Here is a 22,945-nt window from a genome sequence, read left to right on the forward strand (position 1 = left end):
AACACACACAGAACAAAGCATCAACACTGCAAAGCACCTACTACATCATCATCAACTCCAAGGCCTAGATCAAAACAAACTGCCAATTCCATGCACCGGCATCTGACGAAGACGCCCCCCATCATGCAATCTATCCCACTATAACGGATGCTGCAGAGTTACCGCCAAACCCATGGAAGCACACGACCAAAAACCGGACTGATTGGACGCACTGAACATTCTCGATGCTAGTGCATGACGTCTATGCCAGTCAAAGCAGTGGAACGATGAAAGTGAAGTGATGGAAAAGCATGCAAGCCATGAAGTCAACGCCGGTCACCTTGACGTCATTCCCGTGAAGCCCTAAAGTGACAACCCAATGTTCGGTTTGTATATATAGGCGTTCCAGTTACGGTCTGCTTGAGTTCTATTTAGTATCCATTTCGACAGTGTTTAATCTACGTTACTACAGTATCGTGAACTGAATTTCTCTCGAATTCTCACCAGGCAATAACAACCGGACATATACATCAACCATGAGCCACTTCAACAACCCCGACTCCGTCGCTACAAACAAACAGGGTGAATTCCACCCCTCGGTGAAACCTACGGCTCCTATGGAGCAGGGCGGTGTATGTATCCCATTAAAAAGATGGATGTCTGGTCATGAGGTTATACTGACAGAAACAGCACCAACCAGGAAGAAAGGTCGCTCCTAGCGACTTCGTCCCCGAGTTCCGCGCCGAGAGTCATCCCCCTGGTACCGCGCCCGCCAGCAGCTCCTACCAACCTAATCCTACTGGCGAGGTGGGCAGCCAGGCACTCAACCCCAATGTTGAGCGCAGCCATGGCAAGGAATCTGTCAAGACCAACGCCAGCGATACCTTGATGGGCGCTACATCGCAGGACGTACACCGCGGCCTAGGCCACCCTGGTTCGGGCCAGACTAGCAACGAGCTTCATCATGATGGACAGCATGGACGCAAGGGCCAGAGTGCGGGCCTGGAACAGGTTGGAGCTAGCAGCGGAAGTAAATTTGAGAGATACATGCCGAGCCAGCGTGGTTTGGAGCGCGATGAGGCGCGCCCTGGTCAGCGCGGTGATAAGGGTGCTTTGGCTGCAGAGGATCGCGTGCCGGAGCCGGCAGAGACGGCGGCCGCTGAGTGGAAGTACGAGCCTTCGACTAAGAGGGATAACACGCACAAGCATTGAGCGTCACCACAGGCTGGACCTTGATTGGATTTCAAACATGCTTGAAGATAAAGAAAGTATTTTAACGGCAATGTATTAATGAACAAAATATTCCTGCGTCTATCGGTATGGGTATCGTGCTCTGTCTGTATCATAAGCGAATCAAAATTGCAAGTCGAGAAAGAGATGGCGTGGTCATGGTGTAAAGGAGAATGTGGATGCAGCCAGGACCATGTCAAGATGCAGGTCCCAGACGGTCGCCTTTATATGTAGACCCCGGCCGTTTGTTTTCCTTTCGGTTAATTTTCTTGGGCCAGCTGCGCGCAATGTCGATATTCGCACGGGGAAACCACATCTCCAAGAACACATAAAGTAAGAAGTCGATCACCACGCAGAGGCAAAACAGCTTGCCTGCCCACACTCCGCATCCATAGTATCGTTTTAGGCGATCAATGAGGGCAAAGCTTCGCACCCGATCCCGGCCGGCCTCCCATCCCTGTCCGGGGTAGTAGCCGTAGAATTCCTCGGGGCTAATGTCCCCGGAGATGCCTTGGTATACACGTTCCGTACGCTCAGCTACATCCGTCCAAGAATACATCATCTTGACCTGGTCATGGAACCGATCCGTGCGGACTTTGTTCGAACGTAATGCTGCGATGGCTTTTCCAGTGGCGAGCACGATATCGTCCTCCTCCGGTTTCGCAAAAGTTGTCATGTGTTGAGGAAGCACCTCAGGAATGCCACCGACGCGTGTGCACACCACGTAGAGACCACAGCTTGCAGCTTCCACAAGGACAGTACCAAACGCTTCAGTCAAACTCGGATGTAAATAAATGTGGCCCCGGATCATCACGTCACGGACCTCTTCGTGTCGCACCGAACCAAGCAATTCAACCTTGTCCTGCAATACATTCCTTTCTAGCATCTGTTCGAGATCGATGGCCTTGGGTCCTGATCCGGCAATGATGAACCGTACATTCGGATGAGAGGCAAGGATCCGAGGAATGGCGGCAATAAGGAGATCGGTTCCTTTATTGTAGAAAAGACGAGATATGACAACGATCGTGATAATATCATTGGGCTCCATAAGTCGCGCGATTGGCCGTGGTTCTGGTGGTCGGAAGTTCTCTGCAACCACCGCATTGGGAATAACAGAGACCATCAACGGGTCTAGCGAGGCTCGAAGCACCGTGTTCTCTTTGCTAGCCCTTAAAGTTAGTATGCTTTCAGTATAATCCATGTAGTTGACGTACCATGTATGGCTGACACAAATAACATGGTCTACGTCGCTCAAAATGAACTTGAGCAGCTTGTTGGTAAGAATTGATGCTGCATCTGCGAATCCAAACAGCGAATGGTCGGTGAAAACCGTACGGAGGCCCATCGTCCGGGCATGAAGAATAGCTTCGTGACAAAAGCTGCTCAAACTTGCATGGCCATGTACAATTTGAATTTGCTCACGAATCACTATGTTTCGAAAGATAGGGAAGAATGAGAAGACCGTCGGCATGGTCGACTCCCGGTAGATCACGAAGAAGGGGACATGGTAAACTTTGAGCCCATTGGTGAGATAGCGAACGCCAGTGCGTCCCTTGTAGGCATGGGTGATGATGATGACTTTATGGCCGCGATCGATAAGCTTCTATAGAGCGATAAGCGTTGGCTCGAGCGAGAGGTCTAGCAATCTTACGGTCGATAGCTGATAGATGTGACTTTCAATCCCGCCTGGGACCATCAGTAGCTGGTCGTCGGAGAGACAAGAGAATGAGACAGAACGACTGACCTGGTTGGGGAAAGAAAAAGTCACTGACCATACTGTGGGCCGTTGATTAGTAGGCCAACCTTGATTGATTGATTGTTCAGAACGCAAGCAGGCACTCACGCAATGTTGTATGTCATAGTGACAGTCGGTAGTCGCTAAGCTACCCAAATGACGCCTTCAACAATAGCCATGAGGGGGCTGTTTCCAGCATATCCATGTTCGGACCAGACCAGCGTCAGGGGGATGAGCAGATGGCCGTCGATCGAAGCTGCGGCGATGGATAGACGCGATGAAGCCCGGATTGGTCCAGACCCGGGCGGCGGTGGGGGCGGTGGGGAGGTTCTGCCGGGAAAAGATTCCCCGCTGGAAAAGAAATATTGATGTTTAATCTTCGGAGCTGCTCTGGCAACACCGACCCAACCTTGCAGTCCCCTTTTCCCTTGTCAACCTCGCGCTGACCCTGCGCTACCGCCGCGATCATGGCCGGTGATCGCTCTGCATCTCACGATCCTGCCCGCATAAGCTCAGGAACTCCGTCGAGCGCCAAGAAGTCCCAAAAAAGAAAGAGAGATCTTGATGGCTCCGCCACCGCTATATCCACACCGACCCCGACCAAGAAATCCAAGAAGAATCAGGGTTCTCCATCCAACGATACCCCAGTCAAAGAAAGCCGGAAGAAGAAAAAGCACTCGGGAGCTGCAAGCCGCAGTGCTGTTCAAGAGACTTCGCCCCAGAAAGAGAGTGCTGTCTCGCCGGTCGGCGGCCAAACGACTACTGCAAACCAAGACGACAGCCTCACTAAGAAAAAGAAGAAGTCGAAGGATGGAAAGCGGAAAAGCGGAACAATTAGCGATGCAGTTGAGGGAGATGTCGATATGAAGGATGCGGACGACTCTGAAGAAGTTAAAGAGGAACAAGCCAAAGGGACAAAGAAAGGCCGAAAGAGTTCTGAGCCCGCAGCGACAGAGAATGACGACGACAAACCTACGAAGAACAAATTTGCCGGCATCCTGTCCAAGTTTGAGAGGTCGAAGAAAGCACGGGAGCTGGAAAAGACAAGAGAAAGCACGAAGGATGAAGATTCCACTGAGCCAACGACAGCAGAGCCAGTTATAGCACAAGGTCTGGAGCCGTTACCACAACCAGAGGCAGCGCCTGAGCAGGATGAGATGCCAACTTACTCCTCGCTGCCGCCGTGGCTGGCCAATCCCCTCCGTGCATCGGCTCAGGAACGACGCAAATTCGCCGATTTAGGAATCGACTCTAGCCTCCTCCGAGTTCTGGAAGACAACGGCTATCGTGAAGCATTTGCCGTGCAGTCAACCGTCATTCCTCTCCTCCTGCAAGGACCTACGAACCACCCAGGAGACCTTTGCATCTCCGCTGCTACTGGTTCAGGAAAAACTTTGTCCTACGTTCTACCATTGGTCACGGCCTTGAAGCCGCTCCCTGCGCCTCGGTTACGAGGACTCATCGTGGTACCTACTCGAGAGCTGGTGAAGCAGGCCAGAGAAGCTTGTGAACTCTGTGCCGCTGGATCCGGCCTCCGCGTCGCGTCGGCAGTTGGAAACGTTGCGATCAAAGACGAGCAGCGGTCGTTGATGCGCGTTGATCAGGTCTATGGCCCTGCGACATTCAAGCTTCGCCAGAACGTGCAACTGACAGGTGATGATTGGACGAACTTCAATTTGCAGGACTACATCTCAGACGCTGGTGATCTAAGCGAGTCTCTGCCAGGCTACGTTCACCGGTCAGAGCCTAATGTCGACATCTTAATCTGTACTCCCGGTCGTCTGGTCGATCATCTTCGCTATACCAAAGGTTTCACTCTTAAGAATCTCGAATGGCTTGTCATTGACGAGGCAGATCGACTACTAAATGAAAGTTTCCAGGAATGGGTGGACGTCGTGATGACCTCCCTGGACGCCCGGAAAGCCCCTGATGCATTCGGGTTTAGTGGAAACTTTCTGTCCGGGCTTGGCTTGCCGATCCAAAGCAAGGAACCAAGGAAAGTCGTTTTGAGTGCCACTATGACTAGAGATGTGACGAAGCTTAACTCTCTGCGTCTTGCGAACCCCAAGCTAGTCGTCATCGGCTCCGATGCCGCTGCAACAGAAGATGAGAGCGGTGGCGTTGCACCGTCAGACGAACAGTTTACGCTCCCGCCTACCCTAGAGGAGCACACCGTATCGGTTGGAGATGGGTCGCAGAAGCCGCTTTATCTCCTGCGCCTTCTGCTGTCCCACATCAAGCTTGAGACTAAGAGTATCAAGCCTTCTGTGCACGACGCTTCTGAATCTGATGATTCTGATTCCGACGAATCAAGCTCTGAATCGGATTCCGATGACGCGTCGGACGTGTCTAGCTCTGAAGATTCCGATTCCGACTCAGACTCGGATTCTGACTCTGATACAAGTTCTGACTCGTCCACAGACTCTGAGGATACCTCGGAGGACGAGTCGAGCGATGATTCAGAGTCGTCGGACAGCGATTCTGAATCAGAGGACGAAAAGTCGGACCGACAAGGGCCTTCGCAGACCACAGTTCTGGTCTTCACGAAGTCATCTGAATCCGCATCACGACTGGCTCGCCTGTTGGCACTCCTCGAACCCTCCCTCTCTGACCGCATTGGCACGATCATTAAATCCAACAAATCGTCCGCTTCGCGCAAGACCCTCACAGCTTACCGCCGGGGCAAGATCTCCGTGATTATTGCAACGGACCGGGCCTCGCGTGGTCTAGACCTACGGTCACTGACCCATGTTGTCAACTACGATGTGCCAGCTAGCATTACTACCTACGTGCACCGAGTTGGTCGTACAGCTCGAGCTGGTCAGAAAGGATCGGCATGGACGCTTGTGGCACACCGAGAGGGCAAGTGGTTCGCAAGCCAGATCGCCAAGGGCTCGGATGGAAAGATCACTCGGTCCACCAAGGTTGGAAAGGTGCAATTCAAATTGGACAATATGAAGGAGGTCAAGGCACGCTATGCATCTGCATTGGACCTGCTGGAGAAGGAAGTGAAGACGGGTGGGACTAAGGCCTCCAAGCCCAGCGCACAATGACATTGATGTTAGGTAGTTCTCGGACAAAGTGTATATAGTTATCCCGAACACATGCAGGCCAGTCTGGTGACCCTTTCGTCTTGAAAGAGTGGCCCGGGCTGAATACATAACTATCAAAACCCGCCGCAGATCATGCTCAATAGCGATTTTCAACTATCTTGTGCTGTATTAGACTTTCAGGAAGCATTGCACTGTTCGTGTTGAGGTGCCTTGCTCGGCCTAGTGTGGTCAGGTGCAGTCCACTTGGTTGGACTTGCCATCCTTCCTCTCTCTTTCTCTCAGTTCCTTGCTTCTATCATTGGTGAGTAGTACTGTCCAGTTACCGTTGACTCAGTATCTCCTATGCTTTACTGTTGGTATGCCAAAAGGTATGCTGATACAATATATATATCTACTCGTGAAGTACATCAAATCCTATCTCATATGTTGATCACAGTAGCTGATCCTTCTACAACACCTACTAGGCAGCGAAATCTTACCAGCGTCCGTACCGCCTCGCCAACATGATGGTCAATTCCTCCTCACGTCATTTTGTATATCCCCATCCGAGCCGCTTGAACCGCTGCGCCAACAGAACGGTGGTGTAGGCCACCTGTGTCAAAGCAAATTGTTGTCCGATAGATTTACGTGCCCACCCCATCCAAATTGCAGATACGTTCATCCAGGTCGCAGCTATGTTCCTTCGTCCTGGTCTGAACCGGTCCTTGTTCGGGTTGTAGCCATCCGGTCTCCAATGAAGCCTACGCACATCGAAAGTGATTTTTACGTCCCGAGAGATGGCGCTTACCCATCTGGCCCGCCACCTTTTGGAAGCACGGTGTCGTTGACTGCCCTACGAAAGTTCCCATTGAGAATATGGTAATGACCCAAAGCTGTACAAGTTTCGTCAGGACAGGTCGCATTATGGGAATGAAAGACTGATAGGAAGAGCGCGCTTTCACTGACCACCTACGACACATATTCCAGGCCACGGAGTTCACAAAGAGATGACTGCCTGCCCTCTAAGTTGGCTACTTCTGCGGGCACCCTCGACCTTGACATCTAGACGACGAGCGACGACATGGAACATAACGGAGACCGGCAGTGGTGTCACGGCCTGCAAGGATCACACTGAGCAGCTGGTCAATAATTTCGGTCCTGTCGCTAGTGAGTCCGCCTAGTCGTGAAAGGAAGTTTTTCAGAGCCTGGGCATTCTGCTCGCAGAGGATGTTACACGCTTGCACGGCCTCCTTCTCAATACGGAGTACATAGGCCCTGGACCCAGCAACAGCTCGCTGAAACCGCGTTCGAAAATGAGCTGCAGATCAAGGAGCGACCTCAATTGTACGCGAATAGTAACGCGATACTGGGCTTTCTGGTAGTCATTCGAGAACTCTAGCAGCTGGTGACCGCCCACTTTGAACACTTTACCAAAGAAGGAAGCCAGTGGCAGAATCAATAGCCTGCACTATTAGTGAAGCTATCATCTACAAGAAGGCGTTTCGGGAGCGTGAAAAGGAGGAGAAACGATTCGCAAAAGCTGGTCTTGCAGATCAATTGTCGTGGTTGAAGATCGGACAGACAGTACACCCAAATCTTCTGGAACCCCATGTTAATTTTGGCATTTCTGGATAGGATGTCAGCCCGTATGCAGCACTTCATCATACGGAATACGAGATTCGAAGTGTATCCAATATTACAAAAGTGAAGTTGCATCTAGTTCAGCAGGTGGCGCTCGAGCGCGGTGGCGACTGTCTTGCGGAGAGCGTCGGGGCCTAGCCCAGGGTCTAAATGGTACCCCTGCGGCGGTGAAATGCACCCTTGTCGGCGCGATCTGTAATGGTCTGATACCTGTCAGATGTGTTTCCCTGCAAAGAGAACCGGATCTACAGTGTAACGGCATGGTGGATTTTCGGATAACTCGCAGAAAAGAGAGGGGGGAAAATATTGCCGGCAAGTCAAATGTTTGTGACGACGCGTATCGGGGATAATTCCAAAGCAAAGAAGAGGTGCTACTAGAAGAGGGAGCATCATGACTATGGGTTTCAGAGACCCACAATACCTTCCCCAATTTCCCGCTATTGCCCTATTGGATTCTACTCATCTTCACTACCTCGGAGGCCCTCCTGCGGAGTATTTCTCGGCGTGGGTTTAATCCGCGCTTTGAAGCTTATCGAAGCCCATGGCTTACAACACTGATAGATCGGCTGCAGGAGGATCACGAGAAAAGGAGTCGCAATGCAACCAGGGCCAAAGCGCCAGACAATTTAGGAGAATACCGCACTCATCGGCAGTACCAGCTTATACTATTGGGCTTAGGCCTCCTACTACGCTTTTTGGAACCATTCTCCGGGTGTCTGACGAGACCCTGGACGCGCTGGCTGTTATAACGCCACTGAAGAATACGGTAAATATTGAGTACATTGATATTCTGGGCAAACTGAAGGTGGTGGCTGGCGCTCAATAGCGAGAATGCTAAACTATTCGTTTTTCGGAACTTGAACAAATTTGCAGCCAGAGACTGTACTTGAAGAAGCAAATTGTAGGGGTCGCATTGCTATCACACTTTTATCATGCAGGATCACACCCACCGCACATCACATCACTGAATTATACTAATCAAATTGATCATACCGGTCTATTCTCGACCGGGTTGATACTATATGCACTATCGTTCCAAAAACCCAGCAGCGAAGACTCGCCAAGCTCGTCAAGCTCCTGTCCAAAATCCACCTGTTCCCGTACTAGCGATTAGTAGCGATCATCGGCCCAGCAGGTCGACCAATCGATGCACCGGAAGTTTGTCCTGATGGATCGCGTCGATCACCCGGCTTGTCTCCTCGGCCGTGAACAGGCCCTGCATGTTTCGCTCAAACTTGGCGCGCACCTTAGGCAAAGTATCTTCGTGCATCGGATGCCCGATTGGGTATTCGACGACTACTTCGTCTAACTGCTCCCCGTTGGTCAGAAAGACGGTGAGTCCGCTGGCGGCCGCCTTTTTGTGGTGGTAGCCGTAGGTGAACTGCGGGTCTTCGGCCATATGGATCCGCTGGCGTAGGGCCTCAACACGCGGATCATGGGCCCACACGCTCGAATCGTGGTAGTCCTCTGCTTCGATGATCGCGTTCTTCAACAACACCACCGAGACCATGTACCGCATGCAGTGATCGCGGTCGGCCGCATTGGTGAGCGGGCCTTGCTTGTCGATGATGCGTACAGCCGCTTCATGCGTGCGGATATCGATGCGACTGATTTCAGTAGCAGGATCGATCCCCCTGCTGGCCATGGTCTCAGCCAGCGCCATGGCCGCCTGAACTGCGGAGATGCCGTGGCCCTCTGCAGTGATGAGTTTGAAGAAAACTTCCTCCATCACCCGGGTCTTGAAAGGACGTGGCAGCTGCAGCTCTTTGCCCCCAAAGCTGACAGCGAGAAACCCCCATTCCGGCTCAGTTAGCGCGCTGGGAATGCCTGGCTGGCCGGCGCGAGCTAGTAAGCACAAGTGTACAGCACGCATGGCGGCATCTCCAGCGGCCCAGCCCTTGCGTGGCCCCGCATTAGGACTTTGACGGAAAATGCGCAGAGGGTGGCCATCAGCCCACGCATGGGAGAGCGCGACGGCGGCTTGTTTCTCCGTCAGACCCATCAACCAAGCTACAACAGCTGTGGAGGCGATCTTCACGAGTAGCGTATGATCTAGGCCCACCTTGTTGAAGGCATTGCGGATCTGGTAGCAGCCTTGAATCTCGTAGGCTTTGATCATCGCGATCAGGACCGTCCGGACGGTCAGTGGCTGGCTGGTGGCGCCTGTACGGCTGAGCCAATCTGTGACCGCCAAGATGGCGCCCAGGTTATCTGTTTTGTCGATCGGTTAGCCCTATATTCAACCAAGCTTCTGGGAGCGTAGATCCCGCAGACGGGCATACCAGACGGGTGGCCCCATTCAGCACCAGGGTATGCATCGTTGTGGTCCAGGAAGCGAATCAAGGTTGCCATATCAAAGGCACCCTTGACTGGATCAAGTTGGTGGCAGGTGCCCGGCAGCTTGAACCCATAAGGGGCGACCAGACCTGGTGTGTATGGGCCGATCAGAGCGCGACACTCGGGGCTTTGCTGAAGAGTCTCCAGCGCGCAACCAAGAGCATCCATGAGGGCATAGCGGGCCCGTAGGATAGCGAGGTCGCTGGTCACTTCGTAGTGATAAACATACTCAACTAGGCGAGTTATCGTTTCGTCATACTGTCGATCGGAAGTGGAAGACATGGTCCTCGGAGTGTGCACGGAAAGGCTTTTGAGTAGATAGGTTTCGGAAGAAAAGTTTGGATTGGCCCAGGAAGTGACGAGAGTGATGGCGAACGAAACAGACCGCAAAGGGAACCGCCCTTTTATGCTCCGTCGGGCAGACCGTGTCAGCCAGATGCCTTTCGATCGCCGGTGATAGTCTCTGTGGGCTGTCACTAGTCGATGGACCAAAGCTTGACAGTCTATCTCGGCGTATCCATTCGTCCTTTTGAACTATTCCGTCCGAGACTGCATGGTCTCGGACAGATGGCTGCTGCCATGCCAGACAAGGTACAAATATGTGCTTCAGAGCCCGACAAACCCCAACAGAATCAGGACAACAGCAGCGACAATCCTTCGCAGACTCATCCGATTCCCTTCTACAACATGGCATACACACTGGCATCTTGGCTGGGCCGTCTCTTCGATGCAGGCAAGAGCCTGTTGCCCTTGCAGGGTAACTACATCAACGCCCTACTGGAGCAGGAACTACCTGGCGAGCGTGAAGGCACATTGACAGTGCGGGATAACCGGACGGGATCGAAGTATACGATTCCCATCGTGCGCAACTCGGTACCGGCTATGGGATTCCGTCAGATCTGCGTTGACCGTGCAGGAAAAAGCCCGCGGCAGCAATTCGAGGATGGACTCAGGTTGATCGACCCAGGGTACCGCAACACAGCCGTCAAAATGTCCAGTATCACCTACATGTATGCTTGTCTTTTCTTCGCTGGTCAATCTTTGCTTTACTGACTGAGGTAGCAATGGCAACGAGGGCGTCATCCTGTACCGGGGCCACCCCCTGGCCTCGCTCATTGGAAAGAGCTACGAGGAAATTACCCACCTTCTCATCTGGGGCTCGCTACCCACACCCGAGCAGCGTCTGCGCTTCCAGCGGCGAATTGCCGAGGCGATGATGGTGGTGCCGGAGAACGTGAAGCAGCTTGTGGCCACTTTCCCGTAAGTCCGCCCCTTCTCTTCGCTACGCATGCCACTAACCTTGAAGCAGACGCAACACTCCTCCTATGGTCATTCTCTGCGCGGTCTTGACGGGGTATCTGGCAGATCAACCCGAGCTCATTCCGGCCCATGCGGGTGCCAATTTGTACAACCGACGCCCAGAAATGGTCGATGAGCAGATCATCCGCACACTAGCAGTCACGGCGATAGCCGGATCGATAGCCCACTGCCACATGAAGGGGGAGGAGCTCCGCATGGCCGACCCGAACCTGAGCTACATCGAGAACATCTTGTGGATGGGCCGGTATGTGGATAACAACCCAGCCGTCACGCGGGAGAAGGCAGCGGAGATCCTGACGAAGGCGTGGTCTCTGTATGCGGACCATGAGATGACCAACTCCACGTCAGCTTTCCTTCACGTCTCATCCTCCCTGGCAGACCCACTTTCGGCAATGGCCGCGTGCTGTATGTCTGGTTACGGACTATTGCACGGAGGTGCCATCGACGCGGCGTACCGAGGAATGCGGGAGATTGGTGGGCCACAAAATGTGCCCAAGTTGATTGAGAAGGTCATAAACAAGGAGTGCCGGTTATCCGGGTACGGCCATCGGATCTACAAGCAGGTGGACCCGCGGGCGAAGTACGTGCGCGAGATGCTGGACGAGCTGACGCGGGATCGCGACATTCGCGAGATGGACCCTGTGCTCCAGGTGGCCATGGAGATCGACCGGATTGCCAGCACACACGAGTACTTTGTCAAGCGTAACTTGCAAGCAAATGCGGACTTGTACGGTAGCTTCGTGTACACGGCACTGTAAGTATTCAGCCAGTTTTTCTTTTTCAGAGAATGTCTACTAATCGACGCAGGGGCATTGACTCCCAATTTGCGACGGTGCTGGCGGCGACTGCACGGGTGTCGGGTGTGATGGCACACTGGAAGGAACAGACTGGTATGTTTTTTTTTTTTTTTTTTTCTCAATCTCATTCTCCCAAAAGAGAGAAAACTAACGAATGTAGAACGTGCACCGGATTTGTGGCGGCCACTACAGGTGTACGTGCCGAACTAGGGATAGGGGATAGGGATGGGATTGTACAGAATGGGTCATCATAGGAGTCTATTGTTTTCGGGTCTGGGTCTTGGTTACTTCATAGTTTGCGCTATACTCATTAGTGGTTAATACTTTTTCAACAGACTGCTCCTTTTCTTCTTAAATACACTGGCAGTTGGTGCATTTTTATTTTGGAACAATACATGCAGTGATAATCATCATATTGACTGTCGATTAGTGGTACCTGAAAGAACAATACTATCGATGTAAGTAGTTTCTATGTCTGAGGTAGCTGCTTAATATCCATATTTGGCAATTATAAGATGATACATATGAATTATGTTCAGAATCATAGTAGACTGGCAGTAGCCGATAATCAATGTTTGCAGCAGCAGACATCCCAAGAGCACTGGTAGTGATATAAAGTAAAATAAACTTTGCAAAGCCAAGTCCACAGGACTCTCTCTGTAGTCACTCTTGCGTTGCTTCGTAGGGGAAGAAGCTTCATAGTCTCAATGAGTAGTCTTCATGCCCTATAGGGCTATACAGGAAATCTCTCTTTAGATCATCTTCTGCTTCGTCAACTTTAATTGTTTAACCAAAAACGCCTAACCCACCTCTCCACGAACTACAACTTGCCACCAGCCTCTTACAACCGACCTTTTGACTTTAGTTTCAATATATATTTCCATAACTAAGCAACATATAGACATCAGAATAATGTAGACCATCGGTATATGCCTGCTGGGCAGAAACCACCGCCAGAATCCATCCCATTTCTTTTGTTTCCAACTCCACATAACCCAAAAATATGCCTGTAGTCTTAAAATTTAATTCCTAAGCTCGTCGATAGTGGTTCTGCATAGGTAGCCTTATCTCGTATAATGGTAAACTTCACTAGTTCCAATCGGGCGGAAGTGATCGACACGCCGGAAACAAGCAATAAGTGACCCACAGTGACAAGTCAATTCTACAAAACAAATACTAATCTTGCATATCAATTGGACTATTGCTACTTAAAACGTATATATGTCACTTATATAATTTAGTGGATAGCTGAACAGTCGATCCGGGCATTTCTGAGCCGCGTCTAAACTCCGTGCCCGAAAACTCCTAGATAGTAGATTATAGTTCAAGAAATAGTTTGGAAAGAGTATCCAGAAATTGAACCGAAATATTGAAGATGATCGGAATCACCGAAAGTACCTTACGTACAGAGTACATTGTTTCTTCCGTTCTTTTTCTTTTGTTGTTAGGTATCTTATTCATATTCCCCGTAAGGCTATAACTAACTTCCACTTTCCCCTCGCCAAGCATTCTTCCCAGCAGCATCATACTCTTCCCGTTGTTTATTTCCATCAATCATTTCTCATCATTTACCTGCCCTCCAGTCACTTGATACATAATAGAACCCAGCCAGAATGACCACTCTCACACCAACCCCCGCCAATTCCACCAGCACTCCCATAACCCACACTCTCTCCACCTGGTTGGAAGACCTCACTCCGGAGTCTATTCCCGTCGAAGTTCGCGAACGAGCCAAATACCTCATTCTCGATGGATTAGCCTGTGCTCTACTGGGTGCACGACTCCCCTGGTCCGTCAAGGCGCATGATGCTATCACTACCATTGAGGGTCAGGGAAAATGTACCGTTATCGGATGGAATGAGGTATTCCATTCCCTTCTGATCAAACTTCCCTTCCCAAACAGATGAGTAAAGGACAAGAAACTAATGAGACTGATAGACCCTCTCCCCCAATGCCGCCGCCCTCCTGAACAGCACCTTCCTCCAAGGCTTCGACCTTGACGACATCCACGTCGAGGCCCCCATACACACCATGTCCGTCATCCTCCCAGCGATCCTCGCAGCTGCAGAGCAGGAGCATGGCGGCTCGACTCGCCCTATCAGCGGGAATGACTTCATTACCGCCACAGTCGCTGGCTGCGAAACTGGCCCTCGCGTCGGCTACGCCCTGGGCGGAACGCACATGCTCACCATTGGATGGCATTGCGGTGCCATCTTCGGTCCTGCTGCCTCCGCAGCAGCCGTCTCCAAGCTCCTGAATCTTCCCGCCGCGCAGATCGAAGATGCACTGGGCATGGCGTGCACGCAGGCCTGCGGGCTCATGTCGGTGCAGTTTGAGAGCATGGTGAAGCGCATGCAGCATGGGTTTGCATCGCGGAGCGGAGTACTCGCCACCTATTTGGCGAAGCAGGGGTTTACGGGGATCAAGGAGATCTTTGATCGCGAGTATGGTGGGTTCTTGAAGATGTTTTCGTACGGGGCGGAGACGGAGCGCAAGTATTACCCGGAGGAGGTCTGCAAGGGATTAGGGGAAGTGTGGCAGACCAAGAAGATCAAGCAGAAGTTGCATGCGCTGTGCGCGGTGTCGCATTGTACGGTGGATTGTATTAAGGACCTGCAGGCCATGTATCCTGCGAAGATGGGTGAGTGGAAGAAAATCGTCAAGATTGAGGCGGAGATGGCGAGGGCCGCGATGAAGAAGGGTGGCTGGGCACCGGAGAAGCCAGCCACCGCCACGGCGGCGCAGATGAGTATACCGTATGCGGTGGCGTTGCAGGTTCTGGATGGGGAGATTGTGCCGGGGCAGTTTGCGCCGGGCATGTTGAATCGGGAGGAGTTATGGGATGTGATTAGGCTGGTGGAATGTCGGGAGGCCAAGGAGCTGGATAATACGTGGGCGCAGAGGGTCAAGATCACGTTTGAGGATGGGGAGGTGGTGGAGAAGTTGTTGAAGGCTCCGAAGGGAGTCCATCCTGGGGTGACGAATGAGGAGGTGTTGCAGAAGTGGCGGGCTGTGACGAAGGGGGTAATTTCGGAAGAGAGGCAGAAGAAGATCGAGGAGATTGTGTTGAATTTGGAAGAGGTGGAGGATGTGGCTGGTGTTTTGGGCGAGTTGTTGAGGGAAGAGACGGTGAATGTGCTGCAGTAGACGGTTACCCCATTTGGACGGGGATGGCTTCATATTTCCCAAGCGATGTCACGCCATAGAAAGGGCACATTTACCCGGTGCCTGAGCGAAACTCTACTTCGAAGACAATGCCAATGTTTAACTATCTTGTTTTAATTGCTAAATGCAAACATTCCAGGTTCTTCCTAATGCCGGCTAAATCATTCAGGCTAAACCCCCGCGATGAAGTCAATCGGTCATTCTCCGGCGCATCTCCGCATCTCCGCAAACCGCTATAAAATCTACCCCAGATTCAGTCCCCGGCCACCTTTCTATCCCCCCCCCACAGACTGGCTCAACCATGGCGCACTCAATGTCTCGTCCCGTGGCTGCCACTGCCGCTGCTCTGCTGGCTCTGGCTCTTCCTCAAGCTCTTGCCCAGGCCAACACCAGCTACGTCGACTACAACATCGAAGCCAACCCGGACTTGTATCCTTTGTGCATAGAAACCATCCCACTGAGCTTCCCCGACTGCCAGAATGGTCCCCTGCGCAGCCATCTCATCTGTGATGAAACAGCCACCCCCTATGACCGAGCAGCATCGCTCATCTCGCTCTTCACCCTGGACGAGCTGATCGCCAACACCGGCAACACCGGCCTCGGTGTCTCCCGACTGGGCCTCCCTGCATACCAAGTATGGAGTGAAGCTCTTCACGGCCTCGACCGTGCCAATTTCAGCGACTCAGGAGCCTACAATTGGGCCACCTCATTCCCCCAGCCCATCCTGACCACCGCGGCCCTCAACCGCACCCTCATCCACCAAATCGCCTCCATCATCTCTACCCAAGGCCGCGCCTTCAACAACGCCGGCCGCTACGGCCTCGACGTCTACGCCCCCAACATCAACACCTTCCGCCACCCCGTCTGGGGTCGCGGACAAGAAACCCCAGGAGAGGACGTCTCTCTCGCCGCCGTCTACGCCTACGAATACATCACCGGCATCCAGGGTCCCGACCCAGAATCAAACCTCAAACTCGCCGCCACGGCCAAGCACTACGCCGGCTATGACATCGAGAACTGGCACAACCACTCCCGCCTGGGCAACGACATGAACATCACCCAGCAAGACCTCTCCGAATACTACACGCCCCAATTCCACGTCGCCGCCCGCGACGCCAAAGTCCAGAGTGTCATGTGCGCCTACAACGCCGTCAACGGCGTCCCTGCCTGCGCCGACTCCTACTTCCTCCAGACCCTCCTCCGCGACACCTTCGGATTTGTCGACCACGGATACGTCTCCAGCGACTGCGATGCCGCCTATAACATCTACAACCCCCACGGCTATGCCTCCTCCCAGGCTGCCGCTGCCGCTGAGGCCATCCTCGCCGGCACCGACATCGACTGCGGTACCACCTACCAATGGCACCTGAACGAGTCCATCGCTGCGGGAGATCTCTCTCGCGATGATATTGAGCAGGGTGTGATTCGTCTCTACACGACCCTCGTGCAGGCCGGATACTTCGACTCCAACACCACAAAGGCGAACAACCCCTACCGCGACCTCTCCTGGTCCGACGTCCTTGAGACGGACGCATGGAACATCTCCTACCAAGCCGCGACGCAGGGCATTGTCCTTCTCAAGAACTCCAACAACGTCCTCCCCCTCACCGAGAAAGCTTACCCACCATCCAACACCACCGTCGCCCTCATCGGTCCCTGGGCCAACGCCACCACCCAACTCCTGGGCAACTACTACGGCAACGCTCCCTACATGATCAGCCCCCGCGCCGCCTTCGAAGAAGCCGGATACAAAGTCAACTTCGCCGAGGGCACCGGTATCTCCTCCACAAGCACCTCGGGCTTCGCTGCCGCCTTATCCGCCGCACAATCCGCCGACGTGATAATCTACGCCGGTGGTATCGACAATACCCTTGAAGCGGAGGCACTGGATCGAGAGAGTATCGCGTGGCCGGGTAACCAACTGGACTTGATCCAGAAGCTCGCCTCGGCGGCCGGAAAGAAGCCGCTCATCGTCCTCCAAATGGGCGGCGGACAGGTCGATTCCTCTTCGCTCAAGAACAACACCAATGTTTCTGCACTTCTCTGGGGCGGATACCCCGGCCAATCTGGCGGCTTCGCTTTGCGGGATATCATCACGGGGAAGAAGAACCCCGCGGGTAGACTAGTCACGACGCAGTACCCTGCCAGCTACGCGGAGGAGTTCCCGGCGACAGATATGAACCTTCGTCCTGAGGGTGATAACCCTGGTCAGACGTATAAATGGTACACCGGCGAAGCCGTGTACGAGTTCGGCCACGGGTTATTCTACACGACCTTCGCGGAATCCTCCAGCAATACCACTACAAAGGAAGTTAAGCTCAACATCCAGGACATTCTTTCCCAGACACACGAAGACCTGGCGTCGATTACCCAGCTCCCTGTGCTGAACTTTACCGCCAATATCAGGAACACTGGAAAGCTGGAATCGGATTACACCGCTATGGTATTCGCCAATACCTCTGATGCCGGGCCGGCGCCGTATCCCAAGAAGTGGCTGGTCGGGTGGGATCGGCTTGGGGAGGTGAAGGTCGGGGAGACGAGGGAGTTGAGGGTCCCCGTTGAGGTGGGGAGCTTTGCGAGGGTGAATGAGGATGGCGATTGGGTGGTGTTTCCGGGAACGTTTGAGTTGGCGTTGAATTTGGAGAGGAAGGTTCGGGTGAAGGTTGTTCTTGAGGGTGAGGAGGAAGTCGTGCTGAAGTGGCCGGGGAAGGAGTAGAAAATACTATTCTGTTGATGGCTCTAGGGGATGAGAGTCAGCCTATTACTGGATATGCATAGTGGTGATACGATGTATATAGCTCTATGAAGTAATTAGTTCAAGTGGGAATACCCCTTTCACACATATAGTATGCTGTTATTCCGAAATAGGGATCATTTCTGATTAATAGTAGCGGTAGCGATGGTCACACACGACTTAATGTTCCCCATTGTACCGGAAGTAACAATTCCAGTGACCTCTTAGAAGAAAGACAGCAAGAAAAAGTAAGAAAGGGAAATTGATCAAAAAATAAGGCCATCTACAGCCTATTCACATTTAGCCGGATCTGCAATACAGCTACAGAAATAAAGTTTGTTAGGCTGCTTGCTAGCATAGCTCCTACTATACTAAACCAACACAATGGGACAATACCCCAATTAACCAGCCCTCACTCAACACAAGTGAATCCTACCGACAACATGCATAAACCACTGCTTCCCCACCCAGCACCCTTCTTCACGATCAGATCACGGAGAATTACCAACTACTCTTCGCATAAAACGTAAACAACGGCCTCGGGCCAGGATCCGTCCGACTCAAAAGCAACAAATCCCTCGTTCGCATACTAGCCACATGAACCTGTTGCTCCGAGACCTCCTCAACTGGGTCTTCAAATGCCCAGAAGACGCTTTCTTCTCGATATCCATCGGATACTCGCTGGCCGCTTAGACATATGAACGATGAGTCTCGTCTGCCAAAGGAAACAACCGTGTTCCCGAATCCAGTGTCAAAGTCGTAGGTCTGGAATTTGAAAAGTGTTCGGGCGTTTCCTTGGAGGGTCGGGAGTGCGACTGCAGAGTTATATATTGTTATTTTCTTTGTCGATGGTTCAGTGGGGGTGGATGGGGGCTGGGAAGCTTACTGTCGCTGAAGCTGCCGTTGTCGAGGGTTCGTTCTTGTGCGATCATGGTTACTGTTCTGATGGCCAGCTTTTTTTGGGAGTTGAATTAGTAGAGGATATAGGAAGATACGGGGCGTTGGTAACTTACCAGGACTAGTTTCTTGTAGTCTTCTGGGGAGGGATATGAAAATGGGGAGTTTATTTCTTCTGGGTTTTCGTTGACCGCTTGGACCTGGTGTTCCTGTCAGTGATGATAACTATTGGATCTTTACGGGTGTGCAGGCTTACTTTGGTGCGGATGCCTGAGAGTATGTTGGCCCCTTCTTCATACAGTTCAGCCTGTTGCTCTCTGCCGTTAATGAACTTTTGAACTGGGACTAGAACATAAAAGTTTGGTGAGCAGAACATTCCCAAGCGATGATCATGTGTAGGCCATACTCTTCCTAATGAGTTCAAGGTACGCATCATATTGCGTAAAATCTCCAAAAAGGTACCAGCTCTGGTCCAGTTAGTTGCATTCCTTGAATAGTCTCCCAGAAGGTCTCACCCTCTGATTCGCAAAAGCATAGTCAAAAGGCGTGAATGCATTGTTGAAATTCGGCACGTTGGTGTATCTCCACAGGAGTGCACTACCTCGACGTAAATATCCTATAACCGGAGACGTATTAGGAGTGGGCGGGAGAACTCACAATCGTCTATATCTATGCTTCCCCTCCCTCAACTCCTGATAGAAATCATCTGCGCCTTCTTTGATTGCAAAAAGAGGCGAGTCTTCACCGTCGTGAGGTTCTGCGTGGATGACTCCAGATCGCCCTCCGCCTCCAGAGGTATGGATCCAGACTGTGACGCGAGAGTGTCTGTTGATTGTCTCCACGGCACTTCTCACTTCGTTAGTGACGGAGCCAGTGACTCCGTACATTGAGAAGGCAACCTCGGATCTATCTCCATGTTAGACTGTAAAGTCAGCTGAAGCGCTTAGCGGTAACTTACGCCTGCCTGATCTCTTGGCTGGTGGATTTGTTGACCGCAGAAATGGAGACGCGGGCAAAGTATTGGCCACCTCGGATGAAATCTACCGCAGCCATATTAGCATTTACAAATGGCTAGAAGAATAAATAATATGTCAGCTATCTTACCTGCAATAAAACGATCTCCGTATAGTCTGTTGGGAGTGTCGGTGCTAATCTGATTAAAGGAATACGAATTCCCGATTGATGCCTGCTGCCTGGATGACACCTCGACTTGATATGTCACTGTACTGCTTTCAAAACTGTAAACATGAAGATTAGCTAACTCCCAAATTAACAAGGCAGAACAGATACACTCACCTTAGCCGGTCAAGATAGCCAGCGTCGATTTGGGAGGACTGTCCCCAGCCGGAAATAGCAGCGCCAGCACTTATCTCCAAGGACTGCGCAAGTTTGCTGGATAAATCGACAAGAAGAAAAGTCAGCACTACACTCTAAACAGAGGATTTGGGTATGCGGACGTGTATTCATCGATTCTTTCACTCCTATAGAAGAGGTCGTAAGTGGCGGACTCTGGTTGGCCAGGGGTAATAGTGACAGCATCTGCTACACCAATCTGTTGAAGGTAGGTATTGTATCTAGATGAGGGATGAATTGTTCAGTATGTTAGCAAGCATCACAGCTATCACCGAAAGGACGAAGACATCGATCGTACCCCTGCCCCTGCTGCATCCCATCGAAATATGGAACGAGTTCGGCCATCTTGGACTGTCCGGTTGTTCTAACCAAGTGATGCAGTATGAAACGTCTGGAATATGATTCTGGAAGCTGAATCTTGACTGATAAATTGCATCGCAACCCGACCAAAGGCTGATACTCTTATATGCTGAAGCACCACTGCATGAGCAATCCTCTGCCCTATACAGACATCACGTCACTCACATCAGACCCCGATGCAGTGTCCTCAGAGTGCAACTTCGTGGTGGCAATTTCCAGCATCCAATTCTCCATATGAGGCATTTTCTCTGGGAGGAGTGGATTCCATCGGGTGACAACGATGGCTGTCCATTCGGCGAAGCAAAAGCCGTAAAAGATCACAACTGCAGTGTCAAGGATACAGACATTAGAGGGCGTAACTATTCAAGCCGGTATCTGAGTCTCGCAATCGAGGTCTGATTCGTTATCGGGGACTCCGAAAGGCCACCGGACGGGCACTGAAGCGGGGACATAATATAGATTAATTCATGAATCTATCCAAAGAGTCAAGGAAGAGTTCGGGGGAAAGTGGTGCTGCGTGTGCTCAATACTATTGTTGACATTGACTGCTCGGGGACTGCTCTATACCCCTGTAGTGGCAAATGCAGGTCATCAAAGATGCATGAGCTGAACATCGCCGAAACCCCGCCCCCTCATTGTTGATCGCTCAGCTTGCCCTTCAGCTCGAGGTTCTACTCCACTTCAAACTGCTGGAGGGTTACATCGCTGAAATTTTCTTGTAGTTCTCAGGGTGGCTTTGTATGATGTTCTTCGATGGGCAAAGCACAGGGACGCTCGGCGTATGTGGATGGGAAAATCGGGCTGCATAATCCCTGCTACTTCTGCTACTGCAAGTACGTAATGGGATGCTTCAGCAGAATCCAGAATCCAGAACGGACATGCAGCTAGCAGTGGACAATTACATACACATACTACTAAGCTCAGGATGACGATGATTGTCGGCGATTGCACCTCTCTGCAGCTATCAGAATGATATAAAGAATCCCTTCCGGCCGCTCAAGTCAGAAGTCTACCAGAAGCAAATCTTCCACAGTTCAAATATCTGAAAGATATATCTACTTTTCTCTACCACCGTCCTCTATACATCACCCCTCCCGTCAACACCATGGCCGAGCGAGCAGAAGCCCAATGGGTGCACATCCGCGTCGTCAACTCTCTCTCCTTCGACACCCTAAGTGTCAGAAACACCTGGCTGGGCTGGTAAGTCCAAAGAAACGATGACTATATCTCCCACCTTTTCCTCCCTAACACATCATCAGGGGCAAATTTCACAAAGAAAACAACAAGAGCGCTGAGATCCCCGTCTCGGACATCAACGCTCTCAGGGCAGCTCCCGGCGGGTCCTTCAACGTCTTCGCTTGTGGCCGAGCACACTCACCCTCTGGCACAGAGGGAAGTTTCGATGTGTACAATGGAGATGTGCGAGTCGCTTATATCTACTGGGACTGTCCATGGGGATCAAAGCGCAACCAGTTCCGCGTCGACAGGATCGCTGACGATTACTGGGTGGAGACGGGGTATTGGAATCAGTCGGGAGGTGCTATTGGTAGTGTTACGGTGGAGATTGGGAGGAGAGATCGTGCGATTCGGTCAAGTCTTTAAGATAAGATGAACAAGGGGAGATGTGTTTGGTTTGTCCTGTCTGCCCTTTGCAGTTCGGGAGTGGTTCGATTGTTATTTTTCTTTCATGTGTGGAAGTTCATGGATCAGAGTGATGATGATGTATATGGTGGTGTCGAGTCTTATTTATGATGTTGAGACTGACGCAAGAGAAGATCATATTATCGTCTTCAAGCTGGCAATATGAATAACCGGCCCAGAAATGTAGAATTGGTGGGATCGACAATGATCCGCCCACACATTGGGATCTGCTCTGCATTAGCGATGGCACTGGGGTGAAAGACTGTCAAATCAACTGAAGGTAGTCTATACAGTATATCAAGACTACTTGAAATATATACGATTATCCTACATGATCATTCCCTGGATAGCGTTCTCTTTGAATAGCGTTAATAATGCTCTTTTTCCATATGTGGCAAGTACAACCTAGCAGGGTGCATTCGGATAGAAACATCGACTACTCAATCACAATGACAACCACCACAATACAACTGAGACAAAACTGCAAGTATAGCATTTACTGCACACAAGTGAACACCTTTCCTGGAGGCAAAAAATAATCTGAAAAACAAAAACGACGACAGTCGGATTTGAACCGACGCCTCCGAAGAGAATAGATTTCTAGTCTATCGCCTTAGACCGCTCGGCCATATCGTCTTATATAATGAAGGCTCACAAATATGCTATAGAGAGACAGTCCATCGATGAATGCAACATTATGTCTTATCATAAATCATTGCTGCCA

The 22,945-nt window shown here is 51.5% G+C and overlaps 9 protein-coding genes and 1 non-coding gene across 10 annotated transcripts; 6 read left to right on the forward strand and 4 right to left on the reverse strand.

Moving 5' to 3' along the window:
• Nucleotides 1-515: 515 nt before the first annotated feature.
• Nucleotides 516-1,191, forward strand: An01g09900 (uncharacterized protein; the record flags this gene model as incomplete). The annotated part of the gene is made up of 2 exons (XM_001389373.1): nt 516-611; nt 670-1,191. The coding sequence occupies 2 exons, from the start codon at nt 516-518 to the stop codon at nt 1,189-1,191; spliced, it is 618 nt and encodes a 205-aa protein (XP_001389410.1).
• Nucleotides 1,192-1,405: 214 nt separating this feature from the next.
• On the reverse strand, nt 1,406-2,984 carry An01g09910 (uncharacterized protein; the record flags this gene model as incomplete). The annotated part of the gene is made up of 5 exons (XM_059750793.1): nt 1,406-1,657; nt 1,730-2,372; nt 2,424-2,812; nt 2,861-2,895; nt 2,954-2,984. The coding sequence occupies 5 exons, from the start codon at nt 2,982-2,984 to the stop codon at nt 1,406-1,408; spliced, it is 1,350 nt and encodes a 449-aa protein (XP_059599725.1).
• An 823-nt stretch (nt 2,985-3,807) lies between these two features.
• An01g09920 (uncharacterized protein) lies at nt 3,808-5,997 on the forward strand (the record flags this gene model as incomplete). Its single annotated transcript, XM_059750801.1, has 3 exons — nt 3,808-4,526; nt 4,656-5,197; nt 5,477-5,997. The coding sequence occupies 3 exons, from the start codon at nt 3,808-3,810 to the stop codon at nt 5,995-5,997; spliced, it is 1,782 nt and encodes a 593-aa protein (XP_059599726.1).
• Nucleotides 5,998-8,737: 2,740 nt separating this feature from the next.
• On the reverse strand, nt 8,738-10,236 carry An01g09930 (uncharacterized protein; the record flags this gene model as incomplete). Its single annotated transcript, XM_001389376.1, has 2 exons — nt 8,738-9,828; nt 9,900-10,236. The coding sequence occupies 2 exons, from the start codon at nt 10,234-10,236 to the stop codon at nt 8,738-8,740; spliced, it is 1,428 nt and encodes a 475-aa protein (XP_001389413.1).
• A 405-nt stretch (nt 10,237-10,641) lies between these two features.
• An01g09940 (uncharacterized protein) lies at nt 10,642-12,281 on the forward strand (the record flags this gene model as incomplete). Its single annotated transcript, XM_001389377.3, has 5 exons — nt 10,642-10,964; nt 11,017-11,214; nt 11,264-12,028; nt 12,082-12,164; nt 12,232-12,281. 5 exons carry the CDS (start codon nt 10,642-10,644, stop codon nt 12,279-12,281), a joined length of 1,419 nt encoding a protein of 472 aa, XP_001389414.3.
• Nucleotides 12,282-13,684: 1,403 nt separating this feature from the next.
• On the forward strand, nt 13,685-15,218 carry An01g09950 (uncharacterized protein; the record flags this gene model as incomplete). Its single annotated transcript, XM_001389378.1, has 2 exons — nt 13,685-13,933; nt 14,010-15,218. 2 exons carry the CDS (start codon nt 13,685-13,687, stop codon nt 15,216-15,218), a joined length of 1,458 nt encoding a protein of 485 aa, XP_001389415.1.
• Nucleotides 15,219-15,537: 319 nt separating this feature from the next.
• Nucleotides 15,538-17,952, forward strand: xlnD (xylosidase xlnD-Aspergillus niger; the record flags this gene model as incomplete). The annotated part of the gene is made up of 1 exon (XM_001389379.3): nt 15,538-17,952. One exon carries the CDS (start codon nt 15,538-15,540, stop codon nt 17,950-17,952), a length of 2,415 nt encoding a protein of 804 aa, XP_001389416.1.
• Nucleotides 17,953-18,471: 519 nt separating this feature from the next.
• On the reverse strand, nt 18,472-20,565 carry An01g09970 (uncharacterized protein; the record flags this gene model as incomplete). Its single annotated transcript, XM_059750833.1, has 10 exons — nt 18,472-18,785; nt 18,857-18,923; nt 18,984-19,067; nt 19,124-19,334; nt 19,525-19,773; nt 19,826-19,907; nt 19,972-20,105; nt 20,164-20,259; nt 20,295-20,441; nt 20,519-20,565. The coding sequence occupies 10 exons, from the start codon at nt 20,563-20,565 to the stop codon at nt 18,472-18,474; spliced, it is 1,431 nt and encodes a 476-aa protein (XP_059599727.1).
• A 1,120-nt stretch (nt 20,566-21,685) lies between these two features.
• On the forward strand, nt 21,686-22,182 carry An01g09980 (uncharacterized protein; the record flags this gene model as incomplete). The annotated part of the gene is made up of 2 exons (XM_001389381.3): nt 21,686-21,780; nt 21,840-22,182. The coding sequence occupies 2 exons, from the start codon at nt 21,686-21,688 to the stop codon at nt 22,180-22,182; spliced, it is 438 nt and encodes a 145-aa protein (XP_001389418.1).
• A 593-nt stretch (nt 22,183-22,775) lies between these two features.
• On the reverse strand, nt 22,776-22,857 carry tRNA-Ser (AGA). Its single transcript has one exon. It is a non-coding gene; the product is annotated as a tRNA-Ser (tRNA).
• Nucleotides 22,858-22,945: the final 88 nt, after the last annotated feature.

The sequence above is a fragment of the Aspergillus niger genome, assembly GCF_000002855.4.
Source record: "Aspergillus niger supercontig An01".
Lineage (NCBI taxonomy): Eukaryota > Fungi > Ascomycota > Eurotiomycetes > Eurotiales > Aspergillaceae > Aspergillus > Aspergillus niger.